The sequence below is a fragment of the Vulpes lagopus genome, chromosome 10 (genome assembly GCF_018345385.1).
Source record: "Vulpes lagopus strain Blue_001 chromosome 10, ASM1834538v1, whole genome shotgun sequence".
NCBI classification, from domain to species: Eukaryota; Metazoa; Chordata; class Mammalia; order Carnivora; family Canidae; genus Vulpes; species Vulpes lagopus.
Window position 1 is genome coordinate 76539240 of NC_054833.1, and position 21784 is coordinate 76561023.

Sequence of the window (21784 nt, forward strand, 5' to 3'; positions counted from 1 at the left end):
CCTGATAGTCTTTGATAGCACTTATACAACATTAACTACTGTCATTATTTGTTATTCTTATTGGCACATGGACTGTCATATTCTTGAAAAGGTTGTGATTACAATATAGCCTGAGAGACAATGATGTTTAAAATACCAAGTTAAGTCCTTATACAAATGCAAAAGGGTCGTGGGGAGAGTAAAATAATAAGGAAAGGTTTAAAAGGGAACACATTGTTATCTCATGCTACATTTACAGCCATAAAGGATTTTTTAGACCACTTCCTTACCAACTCAATCACCTTTATAACAAAGTCAACATTGTATTTATTTCCTGTAGATTTTATAAGCTCCCAGAAGTTTCCTGGTAAGCCCCCGTATTAAAAAGAACAGGTGATATCAAGGCCAAATGCATGTTCCTGACATAAATAGCAGGAAGTCTATGAAGTGTTTGTTGTAAGAAGAGTAGGATTGAAGCATATGCTTGAATATCTATAAGCACAATATGTTCCGCAGCACTATATAACACCTGTGTAGAACAGTTAAGCCATATGTTTCCGAAATAATACTTTAAATTACTATGTAGATGTCAAAAGGGAAAATGCACATTTGCACAAAAAATAAACATGTGTTTGCTATGAATATAATTCTTTATGGTTTCTTCAAATCTTTTGTAATTGTAACAAGTTTCTATCTTGTAGTACATGCCAAAATGTTTGTAAAATCATAAAAGTGTAACAAACTAAAAATCTTACAAGGACTATTGTCAAAAGGATGATATTAAAATTTCTATACAATGCTGGAATTTAACCAGCACATCTTTAATGCAACTCATGGGATTTAGTATTAAAAATTCCATGTGTCACAAAAGAGCCAATGTTAGGTCTATTAGCTTTTGATATTTGCTTGGTCTCAAGTGAAAAACTTTTTACTCTTTTTTGCCAAAGGCTTAACATTATGTGAAGATGATCTGTAATGTCTGTGTGCCTGTGTAGCTTAGGGTTAGAGAAGGGGAGGTAAGAGGGATGAAGTAGGTATCTTCAGCCTGCTATGTGTGGCTAGGGAGTTTCCTACCTGGAATATATAACAGAGAAGAGGAAGACTTAAATTTTAGAATAAATGGAAATACTAACTTTAAAAAGATCACAAAGAAATGCAGGATTATAGTATTTGTATTTTACACTTACCATCCTAATGGTTTGACCTATGGTGCTCCTGGAACTACAATTTGATTTAATTGAAAGGGTAATTTAACTGAAAGATTTCTTACAATGTATTTCCAAACTGAGGTCTTCTTTGAGCCTATTTTTAATGACTAGCTAGACACTGATAATTGGTAACATTCATTTGTGAGACATTATTTGATAAAGCAGTGAATATAGTAAATTGATATAGTAGTGAATAGCATTTTGTTTCTATAATTAGGTAAAACAACCAAATTTCATTTACTAGCCATTAGTTTGCTGAGTAAACGCCTATTCACAGTTAACATGAAAGAAAACATTCATACAACTCTGGTCAAAACATTATGACCTCCTGGTTAATTAGGGTCCAAATTACTGGGGTGGTTCTGTATGAGTACAATGAGATGCTCTGTACAAAAGTTTGAGGGAATAAGTCCGGGATATGCTTCACAACTTACCTCTCTCTTGGAGATTCACAATGCACACAGCATATCAAAAAACTATTCTAAGATATTCTGTAATAAAAAAGCCTATTTAACTCACTGTTTCCCAAACTTAATTGACCGTGGTTCTTTTTTTTTTCCCTGAGGAAAACCTATCATTATTCTGGTAAAACATGTTGGCTTTCCTGTGCTCCTTTTCTAACAGAACCTGATTTCATTGGAATAGCATCATGCCGAGTGCCAGTGCATCATGAGGTCTCTAAGCCAGCCTTGGCAGTCCCTAGTGGCAGGCCTGTGATGCACAATCTGGCCACTGAGACCTAAGGAGAAGTTTGCTTAGAGGCTGTTCCTTGATTTTAAAAAAAGGAAAAGAAAGGAAAGGGAAGGAAAGGAAAGGAAAGGAAAGAAGGAAAGGAAAGGAAAGGAAAGGAAAGGAAAGGAAAGGAAAGGAAAGGAAAGGAAAGGAAAGGAAAGGAAGAAAGGAAGGAAGAAAGAAAGAAGAAGAAAGAAGAAAGAAAGAAGAAAGAAAGAAGAAAGAAAGAAAGAAAGAAAGAAAGAAAGAAAGAAAGAAAGAAAGAAAGAAAGAAAAGAAAGAAAAAAAGTGGTGGCATAGAGAGAAGTTTTTATTATACTTTGGAGGCTATTATCTGAAAAATAGGATGCCTGTAAAGGTTGTGGCATGTTGCAATCAGGAAGTGACAATCTTGAGGTCAAAGGCTCGGGAAATAGAAGGATAAAAGAGCTTGGACCTTTGATGGAATGGCTGAATCTGCAAGTCAACTTAATGATAGCTTGCCTCTATACTTCTTATAAAGGAAATAAATACAATATAAACCACTATTGGGAAATCCTGGCATAGAAATACTGATTTCCTGTGAGATTGAACATTCAGTACATACTCATGGGGAAAGGACACATGATGGATTTCTTAGGGCTCAGGCCACAGGGATTAATTTAGCTACAAGTCTTTCCCCATGCAAGACTGAGCTTATTACTCTGATCATGGCAAAGCTCGCCTCATATGGGCCAGTGTGGCTCAAATAGTATGGGGCATATCAGTAGAGATAGATTATGCTGAAATAAGAAACAATTGTAAAATCTCAGTGTTTTCCACAACAACAGTTTGTATCTCACACAAGGTACATATTCATTGTGGGCTGGTTGGGCACTGTTTTGAGTCATCTTCACTCTGGAACCCAGGCTGAGGGAGATTCCCCGTCTGGAACGTTGCTAGTTGCTCTGTAACAGAAAAGGAAGCTCTGGGGAGTCACACACTGACAATCAAAGACTTGGTCCAGGAATAACACCCACCATTTCCCACAGCTCATTAAACAGAACTGGTTACAAGATCCCACTCAACCACAAGGGGGCCAGGAACAGGAAACAGAAAACACTCACCGTCACTTGCTATCACTCACATCAGAATGGTTGGTAAAGCAATAGAGGTTTCTAGTCAGAAAGTATGCTTGAGTACTTTGGATTCTTTCTGGGAGGCTTGGGCAAAAATAAAGCCCAGGTTCGTGGCTAGAGAATTAGAGGGAGCTGGATTTGGCATTTGCTAAGTGTTAGATAATGTATCAGGATTCTATCCAAATGGCCTAAAATTCAAGGCAGGACTCTAGCCCTAAGAGGGAAGCAGAGGGGCCATTAATACATTTACCCTTGCTTTCTATTGGCTGAGTGCAGAGAGATAAGCCTTCCATACACTTTAACTTGAAACAGGACTTTCTGGGGCCAGGTGGTATGGGAGAGATGATTTTAAGTCAAAGAAGCAGGAAGGAGAATTTAACCAGCCTATGGTTGAATGAAAGCCAGGGAGAATTTTAAAAGTCAAATTTGAAGGAAGTAGTAAGGCCGGAAATAAAAGAATAAGTAAACAAGGCCTGAACTCAGGAGGATTACAGGTGGAATGAAATGTAATGTGAGGTATGGACTTTGACAAATGGCTTAGGAAGAATGCAATGAACCATGTGAGAGGACTCAACATTTATCTTGCTTTGTGACTAGCAAAGGATAATTGCACAATTTCAAGGGTCATGCTGGATTTGACAAATACATATTTATATTTTAGGGGAGAATTCTATGATTTGGTGAGGCCCCAGGTGCCCAGAGGCTAATGACAAAAAGATGAATTCCAAACCCGCTGGCAGGAAGAGTTGGGGCTGGTCTCAACTGGATGTATGTGGCCTGTCTCAGCCCAGGTTACATCAGGGATGGAGCAGAGCTGAATCTTTAGGTAGAAGCTTAATAGATCTCAGAAAGGCAGCGCTGGCCATGTTTCAGCTTTCATCATTTCTGGATGAGCCTTTCCAGACACACCTACATCCTTGGCATCCTTGGACCTCTATAGTGCCTATCAGCAATAGAGCTCATTGGCACCTAGCTCAAGTTTTCTGTGATATCTCTTTCTGTGTATGTCCCTTCTCTCTTGAACCTAATGCTGGCCCCTTTGTGCATCAATGGGGACTGTTCCAGATCTCTTGACATTGTAAAAGCTCAACAATTAGCTAGTTGTTGATGATAGAATACAGAAGATTCACCCATAGAAAAGTTGTCCAACTTGACCTGAAGCAATGCTTCTAGAAATTTGATGATGTAAAAATGGATTGGAGAGGAGAAAAACTGGTATTCGTTGTACTTGTATTTTATATCAGGCACTGTGCCAGCACTTTGAAATATCATCCAATTTATTCCTCACATCAGCCATCAGGCAGATTTTCTTTTCTCCTACTTTATAGGATAAGAAACAGAGACTCATAGGTTAACTGGCTTGCATGAGTTCACATACCATGTCAATTAGTAAGTAGCGAAGCTGTGATATGAAGAAGGACTTGGTGACTCCATGGCTCAAGGCTTTCTCACTTTACCACTCTGCTTGCCAAGAGAAATAACATAGTACTTTGATCAACCAATGAGCATCAGAAGGGACCTCCTAGCTATTTATACATCTGCTAAAGAAGGGAACTATGGAGGAGAGAGCAATTAGCAAACTAATGAATCATCCTCTGTTGCTAATTGAATAAGCTAATTGAATTTATTTAGGAAGAAGTAGTAGAGTCATGCTGCCTCTGTGTTCCAGCTACACAATCTTAAGCCAGTTACTTAAACTTTTGGGGCCATGATTCTTGTAGTTGTAAAATGGGATCGCACTCTTTGTCAGACCTTCCTCACCAATTTATTACGAGGAGCTGAGGTAATGTATGTACAGTCAATATGGAAACAGTAGGGAAATATTTAAATGGAAGGCATCATGACTGTCTTTGTCTAAATATCAGAGATTTTCCACTTCAAATGTGTTAATGTTGTACAGCAGGGAGCCAGGCTCACCCCAGATTGTTAATAAGAAAACAGTTCTAATGAAGGCTTCGGGCATGACTACTTAAATAAACAAAATTTAGGTCCCAAGAAATCCTTATTTTAATATGCAATTTTAAGTGATTTTTCTGTGCAGACTGGAAATAGAGCATAAGATTTAAGGGTGCATTAGAGAAACCTGAATTTATTAGCAAGTAGCCTTTGTTTTTATTTTAAGTTACTTATGTTTAATGACTTTATTCAATTGTCAAATATTCAGACATACCTGGTAAAACATCCTTTTTAAAAATGTAGTTTTTCAGGACACCTGGGTGGCTCAGTGGTTGAGCGTCTGCCTTTGGCTCAGGGCATGATCCCAAAGTCCCAGGATCCGGTCCCATGTTGGGCTCCCTGCGTGGAGCCTGCTTCTCCCTCTGCCTGTGTCTCTGCCTCTCTCTCTGTCTCTCATGAATAAATAAATAAAATCTTTTTTAAAAAAAGGACTTTTTCTTTTAAGTTCTTCCTCTAGAAACTGGAAAAGGGAAAAAAAAAAGCTTTTTCTATTTGACTCCCTCCTATTACTGTCAGTAGCAGTTAAGTGCATTTATGGAGACACAAGGCAGCACAAAGATTCCTCTGTGATTCATCAGAAGGCCCATCTTAAGTATAATTACATTACACAGCTCCACGCAGTCATTAGTTTCTTGTTTAGTGACAATGTCCTTCATTTTAAATCCTTTGATGGTAATTATTTGTAACTATGCCCTTGAATTTGGAAAGCATGTGTACCGTGGCCCCACTGAACAATGGGTATTTCTAAACGAGGACGCAATTGGCTTCCCCTGTGGGACCATACAGGAAATGGTCTGTAACAACTGAAGATTTGCAAAAGGTTTTTGAGGGCTTGAGCTATGGTCCCAAACGAAGGTGTGTGGTTATCCGTATGTGTGTGCAATAAAAAAACTAAAAGCAGTGCGTTAGGTATAAGGCATGATTTTCTTAACCCTTCATAGACCACAGTACACTTTCCAGTTTTTTGACGTTGCCTAAATTAAGGCACGTTAATACGTATCATATGGCCGCCAAGTGAGGTACTTGTGAGATATTTTTAGTTCTACGAGTTTTCTTTGTGCAGAAAAATATCTCGTGTTTGTGTATTGATTCATTCATCAAGCATCCAGATGTTCTGGGAACCATTTAGGTGCAGAGGACATAGACCCTAAGAGATTTGGCACCCTATACAAGAGCTCCCAGGCCAGTGGCAGGTGGGACAAATAAACCCAAATAACTGGATTATCCTCAGGCCTGTGAGAAAGTGTGGATCAGGTTAACATTTCAGCTTCTTACCGTCACCTGCGGATTTGGTACCTCCTCACAGCTGGGAGTTTCTAGGATGTCCTACCATGTTTTTACTGCTCCCTTTGGAGCTTAAACCTCTCTATTCCTCTACTGCCCAATGCATCAGGCAACAGCATCAATCATGCTCTGAATGAATATAAAATCCAACGCCCAGTCTGGGTCTCCTGGAGAGAAGGCATCCCTTCTGGATGCCTCACTTGGACCCCAGGAACCCTGGCGTCAGGTCTATGGGTTTCTGCAGCTCTGCAACATGTCACACCATTCTGCCATTCTTGTCTTTTATTCCCCACTTCCCTTTCCCCACATTTGTTCTCTTAGGCTTTTTGGAAAGCCACATTTATGTTCTTCACATATGGCGAGTATTTTTGGTCAAAACTAAAAACCTATACAATGTGTTCCTTGGCAAAATGATTCACTAAGCAAGGCTGGCTCCAACTTGAAAGAAAAGCTTTCAGTAGGCAACAAAACAAAACAAAAATCCCACAAACCACTCTGGCTACATTGTAATTCCTATTCATAAAAGCAAAATACACTTATCCTTTACACGTGTGCATTAAGTAAAGCCCCCTTTCCCGGTACAAGTAGGTGAGTGTTGGGAGTCATTAAAATTTTTGTTCTCCAGCTACACTTGGTTATAGGAATCCACACAGATACTTAAATTTTCCTAACACTCTGCGTTTATAGTAGGGACCAGAATTATTTTCTTAAGAATTAACCCTCTGGCCACATGGCCCAAAGAGAACACCAGAGAGGTGGTATTTGTGGAGTGCTTATTATCCACAAGCCACTGTGCTGGGGACTTTACACGTAGGTTTTTCACGGATTCCTCACCACTAACCCTCAAAGGTAGATAGCAGGATTATCCCGTTGATGGATGGGGGCCCTGGGACCCAGGGATTAAGAGTCTTGCCCAGGAACTTTCACTGCTGAGATGCCAGAGGATTCCTAGGTAGTTCCCACAATCCTTGCCTCCTCTGTATATGTTTTCCTCTTTCTATAAAGCAGGGGGAACTCAAGGTCAGGTTTGGGTCACCCTTAAAGTGTGGGTCACCCACAGCATGAGCACTATAACGAAAGAGCAGGTGCCAGGGCAGAGTTCCTTTCCTGCTGTTGCAAGGGGGTGACCCCTGAAACTCTGCATCCGGACGAATCTGAATTTGAATATTCTCTCTACTGGTGGGGGTAGGGTGCTCTAGGGACCAGGCCCTGCTGAGCCTCGTTTTCTCAACTGGGACATGAGGTTAGTGCTGCCTGCCTCTCAGCGCTGTAGTAAGGACTGCAGAGAACAGAGAGGAAAAGACCTAGTAAGTCTTCATTCTCCTACCTCTGCGTTCCTACCATACACAGCTCCTGTATTCATTTCTGCTTTGCCAGAGCAGGCCCAGGCCTGTCCTAGTTTCTGAGTCAGGGCCAATCAGCTTTAGCAGTTTAAGCCTGTCTGGCCCAGGTCCTGACACCTCGCCTGGGTCCTGCTGTACCCCGACTCTTCCTCTGAGGTACGGAGTCTGACTCCCCAGTCCTTCTCCCCTCCAGCCCAAGTGCTGGCTGGGGTCTAGCTGAATGAGCTGGGCTTTCTCCCACTGCTGGTTTGGATGCCCAAACCCACCTCCAACCTGGGCCGTGTCCAAGATGTCAAAATCCGTGGGATACTGCGGAATGCCCTGGTAGAGCTGGCCTCTGCCACTGGGTGGGTGGTCCTACTCAGTAATTTTCATTGTTGCTATTCTGAGCGTCTTCTAGATCCTAGGCCCTGCAAAAGATAGGCGTGGCCCAGGCAGGTGAACAGAGTGCTTTATGTACATCATCTCATTTAATTCTCACTGGCCTCCTGTAAAGTAGGTACTATTCATATCTTCATTTTAAAAACGAGGAAGCTGAATCTTAGGAAAGTTAAGGATCGTTCTCAAGTCACACAGCTAGAGAGAGGGAAAGCCAGGCCCTGAGTCCAGCACCAGGGCTCAAAGCCCTTCCCTCATGCTGCTTTCCATTCCACCTGTCAACCTTCTGCTGCTTCCCCCTTTTCTGGGTGTTGGATGGGCCCCACAGCAGCAGGGCCCTCTCTCTTATTGGAGCATCTCTTATGATGTACTCTGATGGGTTCACTTGTCTCTGCCTCTCTCACTCGCATTAAATGAGGAGCTCTGGGCCATGCTTTATTTATCCCCATGCTCCGGTGCTTTGCACAATACCTGGTACAGAAGTACTTCAAGATGTTTGTTGACTGACTTTTAGTGGCTTTTTTCCCCTCTCTGCTGAAGTCTGTATGTCCTCTGTCCAAACTCATCTGACTTACAATGGCTCTAGAATCAACATTGCTGGTTACTCTTGGGTCTGAAAGGGTGTGTGAGGGTGTGTATGTGCATATGTGTATGTCTGTGTGTGTTTCATGCATGTGTTACGGTATCAACAAAAGAACCATCATTTTTTTTTTCAAATACTTGTCTACATCAAAAGCTTTTAGCCATTATATTTCTTTAGTTTCTTTTAATCTGGAAATTTTCCATAGCCTTTTTCTTTATGAAAGATATTTTTGAAGAATATAGTCCAATAGAATGCTGCCTATTTTGGGTTTGTCTGATGTTTTCTATGATTAGATTCAGGCTATGCATTCGCGGCCAGACTGATGCTGTGACCTCAGGGTATCACATCTAGAGGCATGTGATGTCCATCTACCCATCTGAAGTTCATTTTGATCACCCAATCCAGATGCTGTCCTATTTCTTCCCTGGATAGTTAACATTGTTTCTCCCCTGGTAACTATGAAACAATCTGTCAGGGGACATTTTAAGACCATGCATGCATCCTGTGGCTTGTCAAAATTCCTTCCTGGATCCACTCATGGTTCCTATTTGTACCTATTTTGACTGCAAGATGAGGATCCTGTCATTAAATACAATATCTGATTCTAGACTGGATCCTGTACAGGAGGGGGGAAAAATACCATGAAGGACTTTGAGTTTTTGACAAAATTAGAATACAAATAGAAATTTAAACCAAAGTGCTCTATAAAAGTTAAGTCTATGGGAATTCATTCTCAAACGACTCAAAAATTCACTTGTGTGTATACACGTATATGTGTGTGGAGAGAACATACAAACAAAAAATCAAATGTTAAAGGGTAAAAAGGTAAAAGTTGCATGGGTGTTTCTGGTATAATTCCTATTCTTGTAACTTTTCTCTAAGTTTGAAATTACTTCTAAATAAGAAGTTAATAATAAGCTTTTGGCCACCTATAAAATAAGCACTAGATGTCCTACCTACAGCAGTGCACATCTTTCATTCAATGGCTGACACAGCCGTAGTTAACAAGTACGAGCTTTGCCTGGACTGCATATGCCCCAAGGTCTACTGCCATAGGAGGCCCGGTGACACTATGCAAAATGTCTGTCTTTATGGTGGTGTCTGTAGAAACTACATAACAGTGGTATTTTGAAATGGAAGACTCCAGTTCTGGTTGCACACATCTCAGTTGTCTTTATTAAAAGATGATACAGGAAAGATAAAGTGATACTTAAAGGGTCTTGAATACAAGAGGAGAAGACAGAGTCCCTAATGCAGTGACGCAGAACCTTCTGGCACTGGCACCTGCAAACTCTCTTCAGTCTCCTTTCATGATCGCTGCATATTCCTTCTGGTGTTCAACCAGCTTCAGGAATACTTGATATTTCTTGTCATAGTATCTGCGGGAGAAAAATGAATATGTTGAATGATCTCAGACAAAAACGTTATGCAGCTTCCCTTTAGATTTAGAAGAACAGGAATGTATCTCTTATGGTTGGGCAGACATCTCTCATATTCTGAATGCTTATAGCATCCTGAGCAATGGATCAGCATGATTCATAGTTATATCTGCCACCTACACGGGGGTGTTATTATCCTCATTGTCGAAGCAAAGACATTTGCTCAGAGAGGCACATCTAAAGTAATCTAGCTCCACACGGGCAAGGCTGGGATGCAAACTGAGGTCTGACTTCACGGCCTCAGCTGTAACACACTAAGAGGCTGAGGCTCAACACAGGTCCTCGCTCATCCACAGCTTCAATAAATATTTCAGATATGACTAGCCCCAGGTCTGATGACTGGTTTAGAAACCACAGTCTGACCAGAGATGAGACCAAACATTTTCATTACCCTTTGTGGACTCCACACCTACGTTTCCTTTGCAGACTGTTTTACCTGGAAGTGCAACCCCGTGAAAATGTCACTAATATCTTCCTTCTATAGGTGCCCTGCTGTCCAGGCATCCCAGGGTGGACTTTGCCCTCCTAATTTTTGTCTGGGTCTTGGTAGACCTGTTATCCCTGGACCTGTTTGAATGTGGTGTTGACCAGGAGAAGAGGGCAGAACAGTCTGATTTTGAAAGGGATAATAGCAGCTATGACAAATCATACATGAACACTTGCAACTTTGTCCTTACTCCTCTTGGTTGGGAGGAGCTGACATGGGGTGAGGGGTTGATGAGGCCAATTTAGCATGTCTCAGTAGATTCTGGAATGTTCTGGAAAGAAGTATTTAGGAAGGATTTTTGGTGCAAGCTTGTGAATCTGAAGAAAGAGATTGCAAAAGCAACCCTGCGTATATGTAGGGACTTCTTGTAACATGCAGAGCTAAACAGATTAATATGGGTCCTCCCCAGGAGACTTATGAGCTGTAATGGGGCCAAATACAGAGTTAAGAGGTGAACTCTGAGGCCTGGATCTGAATGTCATTTTGGCCAATACTAGCTGTGTGACACTGGGTATGTTACGTAATCTATCTGTCTAAATTTCCTTATCTGAAAATGAGAATGATTATAGGATCTATCTCAATAGAGTTGTTATATGAATTAAATGAGGTAATGCATGAAAAGCACTTCAAACAGTGCCTGGATCTTAGTAAGTGTTATCTGTGCTAGTTATGATCACTACTTTTTTTTAAAATTAATACTCCAACATTATCATCAATCTTACGATAAGTAGTTTCCATTAAAATCAGTTCTATGGGCATTGAAAGTTATTAATCATAGAATGATTTAGGGGACAGAAATTTTCTCCTTCTAATGATATCCTCTGACAGTTTAACATTAAATACTTCTTAGTTATATGGGATGGATTTCCTGACTCTGGAATCTCAAAACGGCTCGAAGGGAGCTTGGGTCAATAACCTTCTCATACATTGAAGATTTCCCATTTTAATCCTGACAATTTTGCAGCAACTTTGTTCACTGGTCTTATTCCTTGTACAGTGGAAGAAGCATTGGCTTTGTAGGCAGAGAAGTCTGGGCAACTACTTTAAATGGTGTAAGTCTCAGTTTCCCTGCTTTAAGAAGGATGATAACCATACCTACATCATAAAGTAACTGAATTTTAGACATGAAATACTGTGTGAGCTGCAATGTGCTCATAAATAGAGATTGATGTTGTTTTTATATCCTTCCATGATCGTGGAACACCAAAAGATGGATAGACTGTATTTTTCCTTTTTTTTACACATGGAAATCTGAGGTTCAAGGCACATGGTTCCCCTGTGCTTTTTTTCTTTTTTCAAAAATTGTTTTCTTGTAAAATACACATAACATGAAATTTAGCCATTTTAAGTGTACACTGCAGTGCATTAAGTACAGTCACACTGTTATGCAACATCATCACCTTCCATCAGCAGAACTCTCTTCATCTTGCAAAACTAAACCTCTGTACCTATTAAACAATAACTCCTCATTCTCCTCCTTCTTGCAGCCCCTGACAACCATCGCTCTACTTTCTCTCTCCCTCTATGAACTTGACTCTAGGTACCTCACATGAGTGGAATCATATAATATTTGGCCCTTTGTGACTGGCTTTTTTTCACTTAGCATGATGTTCTCAAGGTTTGTCCATGATGAGGCATGTGTCAGAAAGTCCTTCCTTTTTAAGGCTGAATAGTGCAGATATACCACTTTTTCTTTATCCATCCACCTGGATGGCAATGACCACTTGGGTTGTTTCCATGTTTTAGCTACTGTGAATAATGCTGCCATGATCATGTGTGTATAAATATCTCCTTGAGATCCTGATTTCGGTTCTTTTGGGTACATACACAGAAGTGAAATTTCTGGATCATACGGTAATGCTATTTTTAACATTTGAGGAACCACCACAGTGGTGGTATCATTTCACATTCCTACCCATAGTGGACAAGAGATCTAATTTCTCCACATCCTTGCTGACCCTTGTTATTTTCTGGTTTTTGATTGTAATCATCGTAAGGTGTGTGAGGTGGTATCTTATAGTTTTTGACATTCATTTCCCTAATGATTAGTGATGTTGAGCATCTTTGCATGTGCTTATTGGCCATTTGAACATAATCTTTAGAAAAATATCTACTCAAGATCTCTGCCCACTTTTGATTTGGGTTGTTTCGGTTGTTGTTATTTGGTCTTAGGAGGACTCTGTATATCCTATGTATTAATCCTTTATTAAATATGATATACAAATATTTTCTCTAATTCTGAAAACTGCCTTTTTATGGTTGATAGTGCCTTTCAAAGCACCAGTTTTTTCCACAGCACTTTTAAGTGACTACTCTGAGTGCACAGATAAATTCAGTCTAGGCATGAAGATGAGATTTGGGATCTTCTAAAAAGCATATTGAACCATGGTCACTAGATTGTGTTCTCTGTGATCCTGAATTTTAAAATCAGCTAAATCCTCTCTCTTCCAAATTCTCCCCATACTCAGTCAGTGGTTTCTGTGTAGCACAGACCTAAGTAAATGTCTCATAGAGATAATAATGTGATTTGAGGTAAGGAGATGAAGGGAGTCATTCAGAAGGAAATGCCATCTTTCTACTTGTAAGCCTTGGGGCCACCTGTAGATGGTGCCAGAGCACCATGTGTGCTGCCTCCAGAGGCGTGCTCCCAGCTGACTAAGAAGCTAAAGATTCTTTTCAAAAGAACATGTGGATTTGCTGAACGAACTTAAAAATAGACTTCCCTCAAATGTCTTGGGAGGGTCAGCAGAGAGATGGAGAAGAATAATCTGTTTCTACAAAAGAAGGAAGCTGCTAGCGGAGACTCCCAAGGCCATTGGGAAATACAACTTCTCCATGCTCCTGAGTCGAGCTCCCCCCATGTATCTCTGCCTGCCTCTCTGACCTCAGTATTTCTCAGAGAGGGTTTTATATTCAGGGGGTTAACAATCCAACTGCATTTGGAGACCTTCTTTAAGAAAAGGAAAATAAATTGGGTTGCTTTTCCATGGGCATTTTCAATTCCGTTAAAGACCGACCATGCTTTGGTGGGATCAACACCTTTGCCTGTTACAAGAGGTGGAATTTACTTTTGTACTTAACATTAAATATAATTGTAAAGTCACTTGCACAACTGTCTTCCATTTTTATTTTGCTTTTTATGAAGATTTTATTTTTTAAGTAATCTCTATGCCCCATGTAGGGCTCAAACTCATGACCCCGAGATCAAGAATCACATGTTCTTTAGACCAAGCCAGCCAGGCACCCCTATCCTTCCATTTTTATAGTCATCACCAATGGCTTAATAGAGGTTGTTTTCATCAATCACTAGATTATTGAAAAAGCCTTCTGTGTGGCCTCTCTGCTTTTACCTGTGGGCCTTCTAATCCAACCTCCGAGAGGGATCTTTCTAAAATCTACATCTGGCCAGGTCTTGCCACTGCCTAAAGTTCACTATCCCCAATCTGCCCATAGGATGAGGTCTGAGGTCTCCAGCATGGCCTCAAAGTTCCTTATAAGATGACCCCCTCCACCTTCCCTCCTTTTTATTTTACCTCCTGCCAGTCCCCAACCCATACTTTGTATTTCAGAATTCTGAGTTGTTTATAAGTTATCTGAACATGGCATGCTGTTCCCACTTTTATAACTTTGCATATGTTAGTCCCTCTACTGAGAATGTTCTCCTCATTTCCTTTAAGCATTAAAGTCAGGGTAGATTTTATCTCCTCTCAAAAGTTTTCTCTCACCTCTACATGGTCACATTCCTTTCTTTCTTAAAGGCTACTTTCTTACCTGGTAATACTTCTATTGTAGAACTTATCCTTTCATTTTGAAATGATCTATGTGCATACATAAGATTATGTCTCATTCCATTGGAAGCCTTGCATATAGGCAAATTAGGATAATGCCTTGAATACAGCATCTCAATAAACTAGTATTTTGTGAATTGGGATTAAAATACTGATCAAGGTCATGTTATAGTCCCCAATGTCAAGTGATATAAAGGACAGATGGACAGACAGATGCTACTGTGCCCTTTGATGGAATATATAAGAGATACCCATTTCAGAACCGAAGACCAAATTTGCTGCTAATGACCTAGGGAAAAGAACCCTGATCTGAGGGTTCAGAAATCTGTATTTGACCCCGAAGTCTGGCCCTAGCTATTTCATGACTTTAGGTAACAAAGTGACTTCACCTCTCTGGGACTCCTATCACCTATTAAATGAAAGAACTGGATTACTGGCCCCCAAGGCTTATTCTAGCTCTCCAGTTACATGTCTTTGAATGTCCTCATTCCTCAGCATCGTGCATATAAAAAATATAAACTTACCTTTTATCCTCAAGTCTGGGAAACACAACCTTCCCAACTTTGCTCATTCTTGCCATTGCCTCCTATCAAAATGGAAAACAGAACACAAAGAGCTGAGTTGGAAAACTGAACTCAAGGTGAGGTTTGTCACAAGCAAGAACATTCTATTTTTTTTAAGATTTTATTTATTTATTCGAGAGAGAATGAGAGAGAGAGAGAGAGAGAGAGAGAGAGAGAGAGAATGAGAGAGAGAAAGAGAGAGAAAGAGACAGGCAGAGGGAGAAGCAGGCTCCAGGCAGGGAGCCTGATGTGGGACTCAGTCCCGGGTCTCCAGGATCACGCCCTGGGCTGAAGGCAGCACTAAACCGCTAAGCCACTGGGGCTGCCCAAGAACATTCTAATTAGAATTTACTCCCCTTAAGATATTCAGTTAGTCCGTTTTTTTTTTTTCAACTTATTATCATTGGTAGTAAGAATACACATTAATGAACATTAAAAGTTACATCAATGTTTAAGCCAAAGCCACACAGCCTTGGCTTAATACATAATTGAGTACTGAGGGCTCCAGGGCCTAACTAACCCCAAAGGCAAAGCACCTTTGTGATCACCTGAAGGGAGTGGTGGGAGGAAACGATTTTCCCTTATCATTACCTGGACACAAGGCCTTAACAATGCAATGCAATCAGTCACTAAGCACATTGTTTACTTAAACTCAAGATAACAATAACTAGGTGGACCCCCACTTCACACCTGCTTTTTAGGATAACATACTTAAGAGTTCTTCTGTTCAACATAAGGCCTTATTCCGGCACTCTCTAAAACTGTGAACACAGGTGTGAGGCCTCTGGGCTGAGTCTAATTTACTTGAGTTGTGGACTGTGACTTTAGGACATTCCTGTCTTTACAATGGGGCAATCAGGTAGACATTGAGTTGCAGCATCTGTGTGGACGTGGCTGATATGTGTGGCATCAAGACCAATCACAGCTTGTGTGGGCTCCATTATAAGAATGAGAGGGTTAGGCTTCCTTAGGCAGTCTCCTAAAGCTGGTAAGGCAATGGAAAAGTTAGAAGGAATGGAGTGAACCCAAATTGGAGTCCAACAGACTTGACTAGGGAGATGACAAGCAATGGCATGACACAGCTTCTCAGATAGGCCTGCCTTAGAAATGGCTATTGAACTCATTGTTAAAGATGTAGTCATCCTGGGGTCACATATGCACACCTTTTTATTCCACATATTTACTAATTGTTATGTACCAGACATTATGTTAGATTTGCATTAGATACACTCTTTGTCTTGTGAAAATTTACATAGTAGTTGGGGAAGAAATAATTTATGTATCTATTATATAAGTTTTATGTTACATATATTATTTACCACCGATTCCCTTCTGGTATGCCATGTATTTACTGGTTTACATGTTCCTTAAGTTCCTCTTACTCCTTGCCCTACCCAGTATGTAAGCTACTTGAGGCCAGGAGCTTTATCTTTTTACTGTTTACTTAACACCTAAAATATTCATTAAAAAAAAAAATCCAAGTCCCTTGTATGTGTTGAGTGCAGCATTCAACATATATAGAAAGCAGAGATGAAGATTACATGGGCCCTTTCATCACAGGGCTCACCATAGAGTGGAAGAGACATTTACTCTGATCAAAGGAGAGGGTGATAAACACCTTGCTAGAAGTGGATGAACTTCTTTTCAGTAGTTATTCAAGGGTCAGGAAACTTGGTATTTTCTCATCTACCAACCATTTACACCTACTTTCTACTCTGGCTAGGATGCTCTAGCAACTCTTCCCCAACGATGGCAAGAACATTCTGAAGGAGTTCTCTGGTTTCCTAGCCCTCAACGGATTTAAAAGTGCTGACTAGGAATCAGAGATGCTGAGGTTGGCAAGCACAGTGACAACAGAAAGAAATGGCAGTCTTAAGGAAGAAGGAGATTTTCTAAATTATGAAAAATTACCGAAAAGGAAACCATGGTTAAAAGAACCAAAAAAAGACAATCTGGGGCCATTTTGTGGAGGGATAAATAGTCAAACACATCTTAGTGAGGTTGCTGCTATTCCACTTCACAAGGATATTTTTAAGAGCTCTGCTCACCCTGTATTTTCCCTCACAGACTAAGTTCCAATTCCCTTCAAGTAAACCCCACATCTTGTGAAGATGGCCTCAGCAATCCCCCGTCACCAACTCTGGCGCTTGCCCTCTAGTCTGTCCTCACTTCTTCTTTTGGAGTGACACTCTGCAGGGCTCCCAGACTGGCTTCTGCTTCCTCTACCTCCTTGGAATCCTGAAAACGCCCTTGGGAAATACTCCTCTGGGTTGAGCTTATGCCGCGGCCTTGAGATGACATTCCAAGATGGCCTTCATGGGTGGGACCTGGCAAACCTGTATTATAGGAGGTGCTCCATAAAATGTCCCTTCCCTTCCCACTGAAATACAATGGCAGCCCATAGGGCTTTCTTCCCTTCTTCGCATTACTTTTGCCTGTTTGTAAAATAAATTATCGAGAAATAAACACCAGCACTAGAGATTCTCAAGGCTTTAAAAGAGGTTAGTTTGTCCCCTAAACAAATATAGCTTTAAACAGTAAACTGAGCTCAGGTATTGACTCCATTGAGGAGGCTTTTTCTGACTCATCCCTGCCGCCTGCCTCCCACCTAGATTGAATTATTTGCTCCCACTGCAACTTGTGCTACCATCTACCATAGCACTTATGACATAGTACCACAATTTTTTTGTTAACACACCAGCCTCCCTGACTAGTCTATGAGCTCCTTAAGACAGGAACTGTGATAATTATTTCCTCTGCCAAACTCAGCATCTGGTATATCGTGTGCACTCAGGGAATGTCTATGAGATGAATGAACTTAAGGGTCATACACGTGACAAAATGTGAAAATGGAAGTTTTGGCTGAGATCTAAAGTTGACAGATATAAGATACCAAAGTGAGCTGGAAACAGACCACCCTGAAGAATCTGTAAAAAAAAAAAAAAAAAGGGTCGTTGAGGACCCATTAATCAACTCTTAAAACTTTCACCCACATGGAAGAACAGAGAGAGATTTTTAGGAGCGAATTGTTGTTTTATTGTATATCATCAGGTCTACTTTCAAGGGAGGAGTGAGTCTCCCCATTGGCTAGTCAAGAGAGCAGGGCTTCACTGAGAACAACAGGGAACCTGATATGTGTTCACTGTGGGACACAATGGACTGAGTGGAATTCCCATCTGGAAGAGAAGGGCTGGCTGGCAGCTTCAGTGTAGAAGTGGAGGAGCCAGCACTGGAATCAGCCAGCACTGTCAGAGTCTGTCAGGCTCCAAAAAGCATGGCTGGTTCCCATGGACCCTCGGTGGCCCACATGTGAGAGAGCTGTCATGGATTGTCTCAGATACCATCCAATATGGCCACCTCATGAGGCAGTGGGAGTGTGCATAAAGCTTGAGATGACTTATTCCGTGTCTTAGGAATGAAGAGAAAACAGTCAACTAGAGTAGGGTAGCATTAACAAGGGCAAGAAAAGTGAGAGGTTTCTACAAGTAGAGAATTTCCAAAACAAATTGTGTGATGGAGCCTGGCTACAAACACCTAATAGGCTAAGGGAACTGATCAGACAAGAACTTTCTAAACCCTTGATCTCTCTTCCTGTATACTCTCCAACTACCTCAAAGGAATAAGAAAAAACAAAACAAAACAAAAAAATGATTATGCTTCAGAGGGAGTCAGCAGGGAAGAGAGAAGACCAATCCCAGCTACGTCTTCTCATGTGCAGCAGACCCCAACTGGGAAGTGGGAAGATGTCTCATCTTTGAATGAAAACTCACATGATGATTATTAAATATTCCTTGATAATCTAATATCTGAGTTTGGGCTATGTCTCACAACTTAAGGAGACCATAAAACTTATATTACCTAGGATCGACTTTGTACTTATCTAAGAAAACAATACAACTACCAGGATTTTTAACCAGAGCAAAGAAAAACTTGCTCTATTGCCTAAGTGTTAGGGGGTGGTGGGAGTAAAAAAGTCAGTTGTTTATCATTTCTATCTCAAGAATCGTGTTTGTCCTAACCACAAGTTATATACACACAATAAACACTGGATAAAAATATATCGGAACATTAACAGGTTCAAGAGCATGGGTTGCAATTTTTTTCTCTCTTTTTTGTCTTTTCTAAATTTTCTACAGTGGCATATGTGGATTTGATAATTTAAGGATAATAAAAAAAATACTGCATTCTAAAAAAAAAAAAAAAGTTATGCTTAGATAGGCACTCAAAACAACTCGTGCTCATCCCGTCTCCTGGGAGGCAGGGCTCCTTACGGGTATTGGACACAATAAGGAGGATGCCCGGAGAATCACTGCTGTCATCAGACACAGCACTGCTGGCTTTTCTCATTTTTCCAAATAACTAATATAAAGCCAAAACCTCAGGAACCCACTGGCTGCAATAAATCTGGAAATGACCACAGCATAACAATATGAATTTATTATGGGAATGCTGACACGTACTAAATATAGTCACCCCCCCACAATATATTTCTGTTCAAAAGGGTTTGTTTGAAGTTGGCCTCAAAATTCCTACTTTTTGTCAGCAGGCAGGAGCTGGACAATCTTAATTTGCAGCACGCTACCCTCTTTGTTTGAGAGTCTAGACAGCACAATGAATACAGTGACTTTTCTCTTTCCTTTTTGCCCACACAATGAATGCTTTTTAAAAACAAAATATTTTGTAAAATCGCATTTTAATCACTTCTTTTCTTTCTCTCTATAAGGCAGAGCTATAAATAAACCATGAAAGTTCACATTTGATCGTCACTTCTGAAAGCAAGTCAAGGGTTTCTGTAGGAAAAAATAGGGGCCCTGTACCATGGTCATGAAAGACTGCATTCATGGGGTTTGACCCGTCCCTGCCGTGTCAAGGCTGAGATACCAGTCCACACACACTGCTCACCACTTCTTGGGCTATAGCACCAGTAATCACCAGGCCTGCGTGGGCATGGGAAACACCCAGTTCTCATGTGTTATGGCCTGGCTTGGGAGCTAGCAAAGGGCGTTAGGCTTCACTGGGGTGAGTTATGCAAGGAAATTAAGGTAAGGGAAGAAAGGGGCTCTTCAATACCCATGGAGAAGATGGGATTCCATGAGTGGCTGACACACTACTACAGGCAATTTGAGGAATGGGGGATCTAGTACCTTCTCCCCTAGCCAGGGGAAGCAAAACAGTGGCCTTAAGAATTTGGGAAGGCTATCGGGTAGTCTAGACTTAGGCACTAAAGGACATGGCAAGTTTGGGAGTGTCCAGAGTCACAGTCTTCAGGGAAGAATACTCAGGACCTAGCCTGGTGGGAGCTCTACTGTGCATTCCCCAAAGACAAGAACCATGTGATTGCAGATGTCAAGCCTAGCATGGTCCTAGTTCTCATATGTGCTTGGTTAATGTTTGCTGAGCTGCTGAATGAAAGGGTGAGGACTTTCATAACAGGGGCAATGTAAGACCATGTAAGCCAGTGTCTCTGAAATGGCATATATGTACTCCAGGGACTGCACAAATACGCCATTAGGACTCCAGGAGAAAACACTAAAAGTGCCATTTATATGACTTCTAGTCTAAAGGAATTAGTTAAGCTTTACCAGCATTTAATAAGCAGATTGTCACCAGATTGGTCAGTTGGTCTACACATTGGGTAGACATGAGTCACATAAGATGTGTCAGGTTCCTTAAAAGAAGTATGGGATTTCTATGCCATACAGGGGATGACAGCACGGTGATCGCCATGGGGTCCCAGCATCCAGAGATCTGCTCCATGTTGTCACTTACATTCTCTAGTTAAGTGCTTTTTTAGTTTCATTACCTTGTTTTATTTAAGCTAACCTTCATAAAATGGACAAGCAGCTGAAAAAGATTTAGTCAATGGATTAAAGGTAATGGTGATAATTCAGATCCAAGTAAATAAGAAAATAGTGACACTTTCCCTTGGTACTAGCTCTTCATATTAGAATATAAAAAGCAATGAAGACCTGGTCAGATAAGATAAAAACTGGGAAGAAATGAAAATGATCTAGAATACTGCCTGAGATATAGATACACAGGCATATACAAAGTCATTCAGAAATCATCAAAAGACTTTAGAAATCATTAGAAACCCATCTGGCTCTAGATATGTAATACACCTTTAGGTATTGTATAGTGTTAATATGAAAATATCATAATAGGCAAGAATTGGAAATATTTCACTTCAGCTATATTTCATCTGCTTTACAGTGTATATAATCTACAAGTACAGTAGAACACCCCTATGCCTTTCCATCAGTGAGTCTCCACGTACTGAGGATGCAAGCTTGAAATGTTTTTGACTGATTCAAAAAGTGTGGCATCCGTTGATTTAGCAGTCAACTCCCACGGCCACTGCTATGTTACTGGTTCAAGGCAACATTTCCCAAGTGCTTACTGTTTTAGGCTGTGGACTGTGCTAATTGCTTTATGTATGTGACCTTTTTAGTCTTCAACATGATTTTATGACATAGATATCATCTCTATCCCCATTTTATGAATCAGGGGAGAATAAAGTACAAGTCATTTGCCCAAAGTCATAAAGCCAATACGTAGTAAAGCCAGAATTCAAGTCCAGTTCTAACTCCAAGCCATCGCTTAGCCCCACACTCAGACTTGATGCTCCTCTCTTCCCTCCAATACAAAAAGCCTGGCCCTTGAATGAGTCCCCTAAGTTTGAGTTCAAATCTCATTTCTGCTGCTTATTAATTGTGTGAACTCCCTGGGTGAAAACTGCATGTGTGTGTGTGTGTGTGTGTGTGTGTGTGTGTGTGCGCATGTGCACAATATGCCAGTATAGTACATTGTACCTTTTTCCAGAGATGCTGACACATAGCTCTGAATACATGAATCTGCCTTCTTGACGAACTCTGAGTCATTTTACTGGAAAACAAGTTCACATGGTAATGTGTGGGCTGAAGCACATGACCCCTCCATAGAAAAAC

The 21784-nt window shown here is 40.8% G+C and overlaps 1 protein-coding gene across 10 annotated transcripts in view; it reads right to left on the reverse strand.

Annotated features, from left to right (window-relative positions):
- Positions 1-9710: 9710 nt before the first annotated feature.
- The window catches only part of FGGY (FGGY carbohydrate kinase domain containing), a 412479-nt gene continuing 400405 nt past the window's right edge, over positions 9711-21784 (reverse strand). For all 10 annotated transcript variants that reach the window (XM_041771241.1, XM_041771246.1, XM_041771243.1 and 7 more), the window contains 2 exons: positions 14799-14860; positions 9711-9939 (listed from right to left, as the gene is read on the reverse strand). In XM_041771241.1, the coding sequence (XP_041627175.1) occupies positions 9858-9939; positions 14799-14860 (144 nt within the window). In that variant the 3' untranslated portion in view covers positions 9711-9857. The remainder of the gene's footprint in view (positions 9940-14798; positions 14861-21784) is intronic.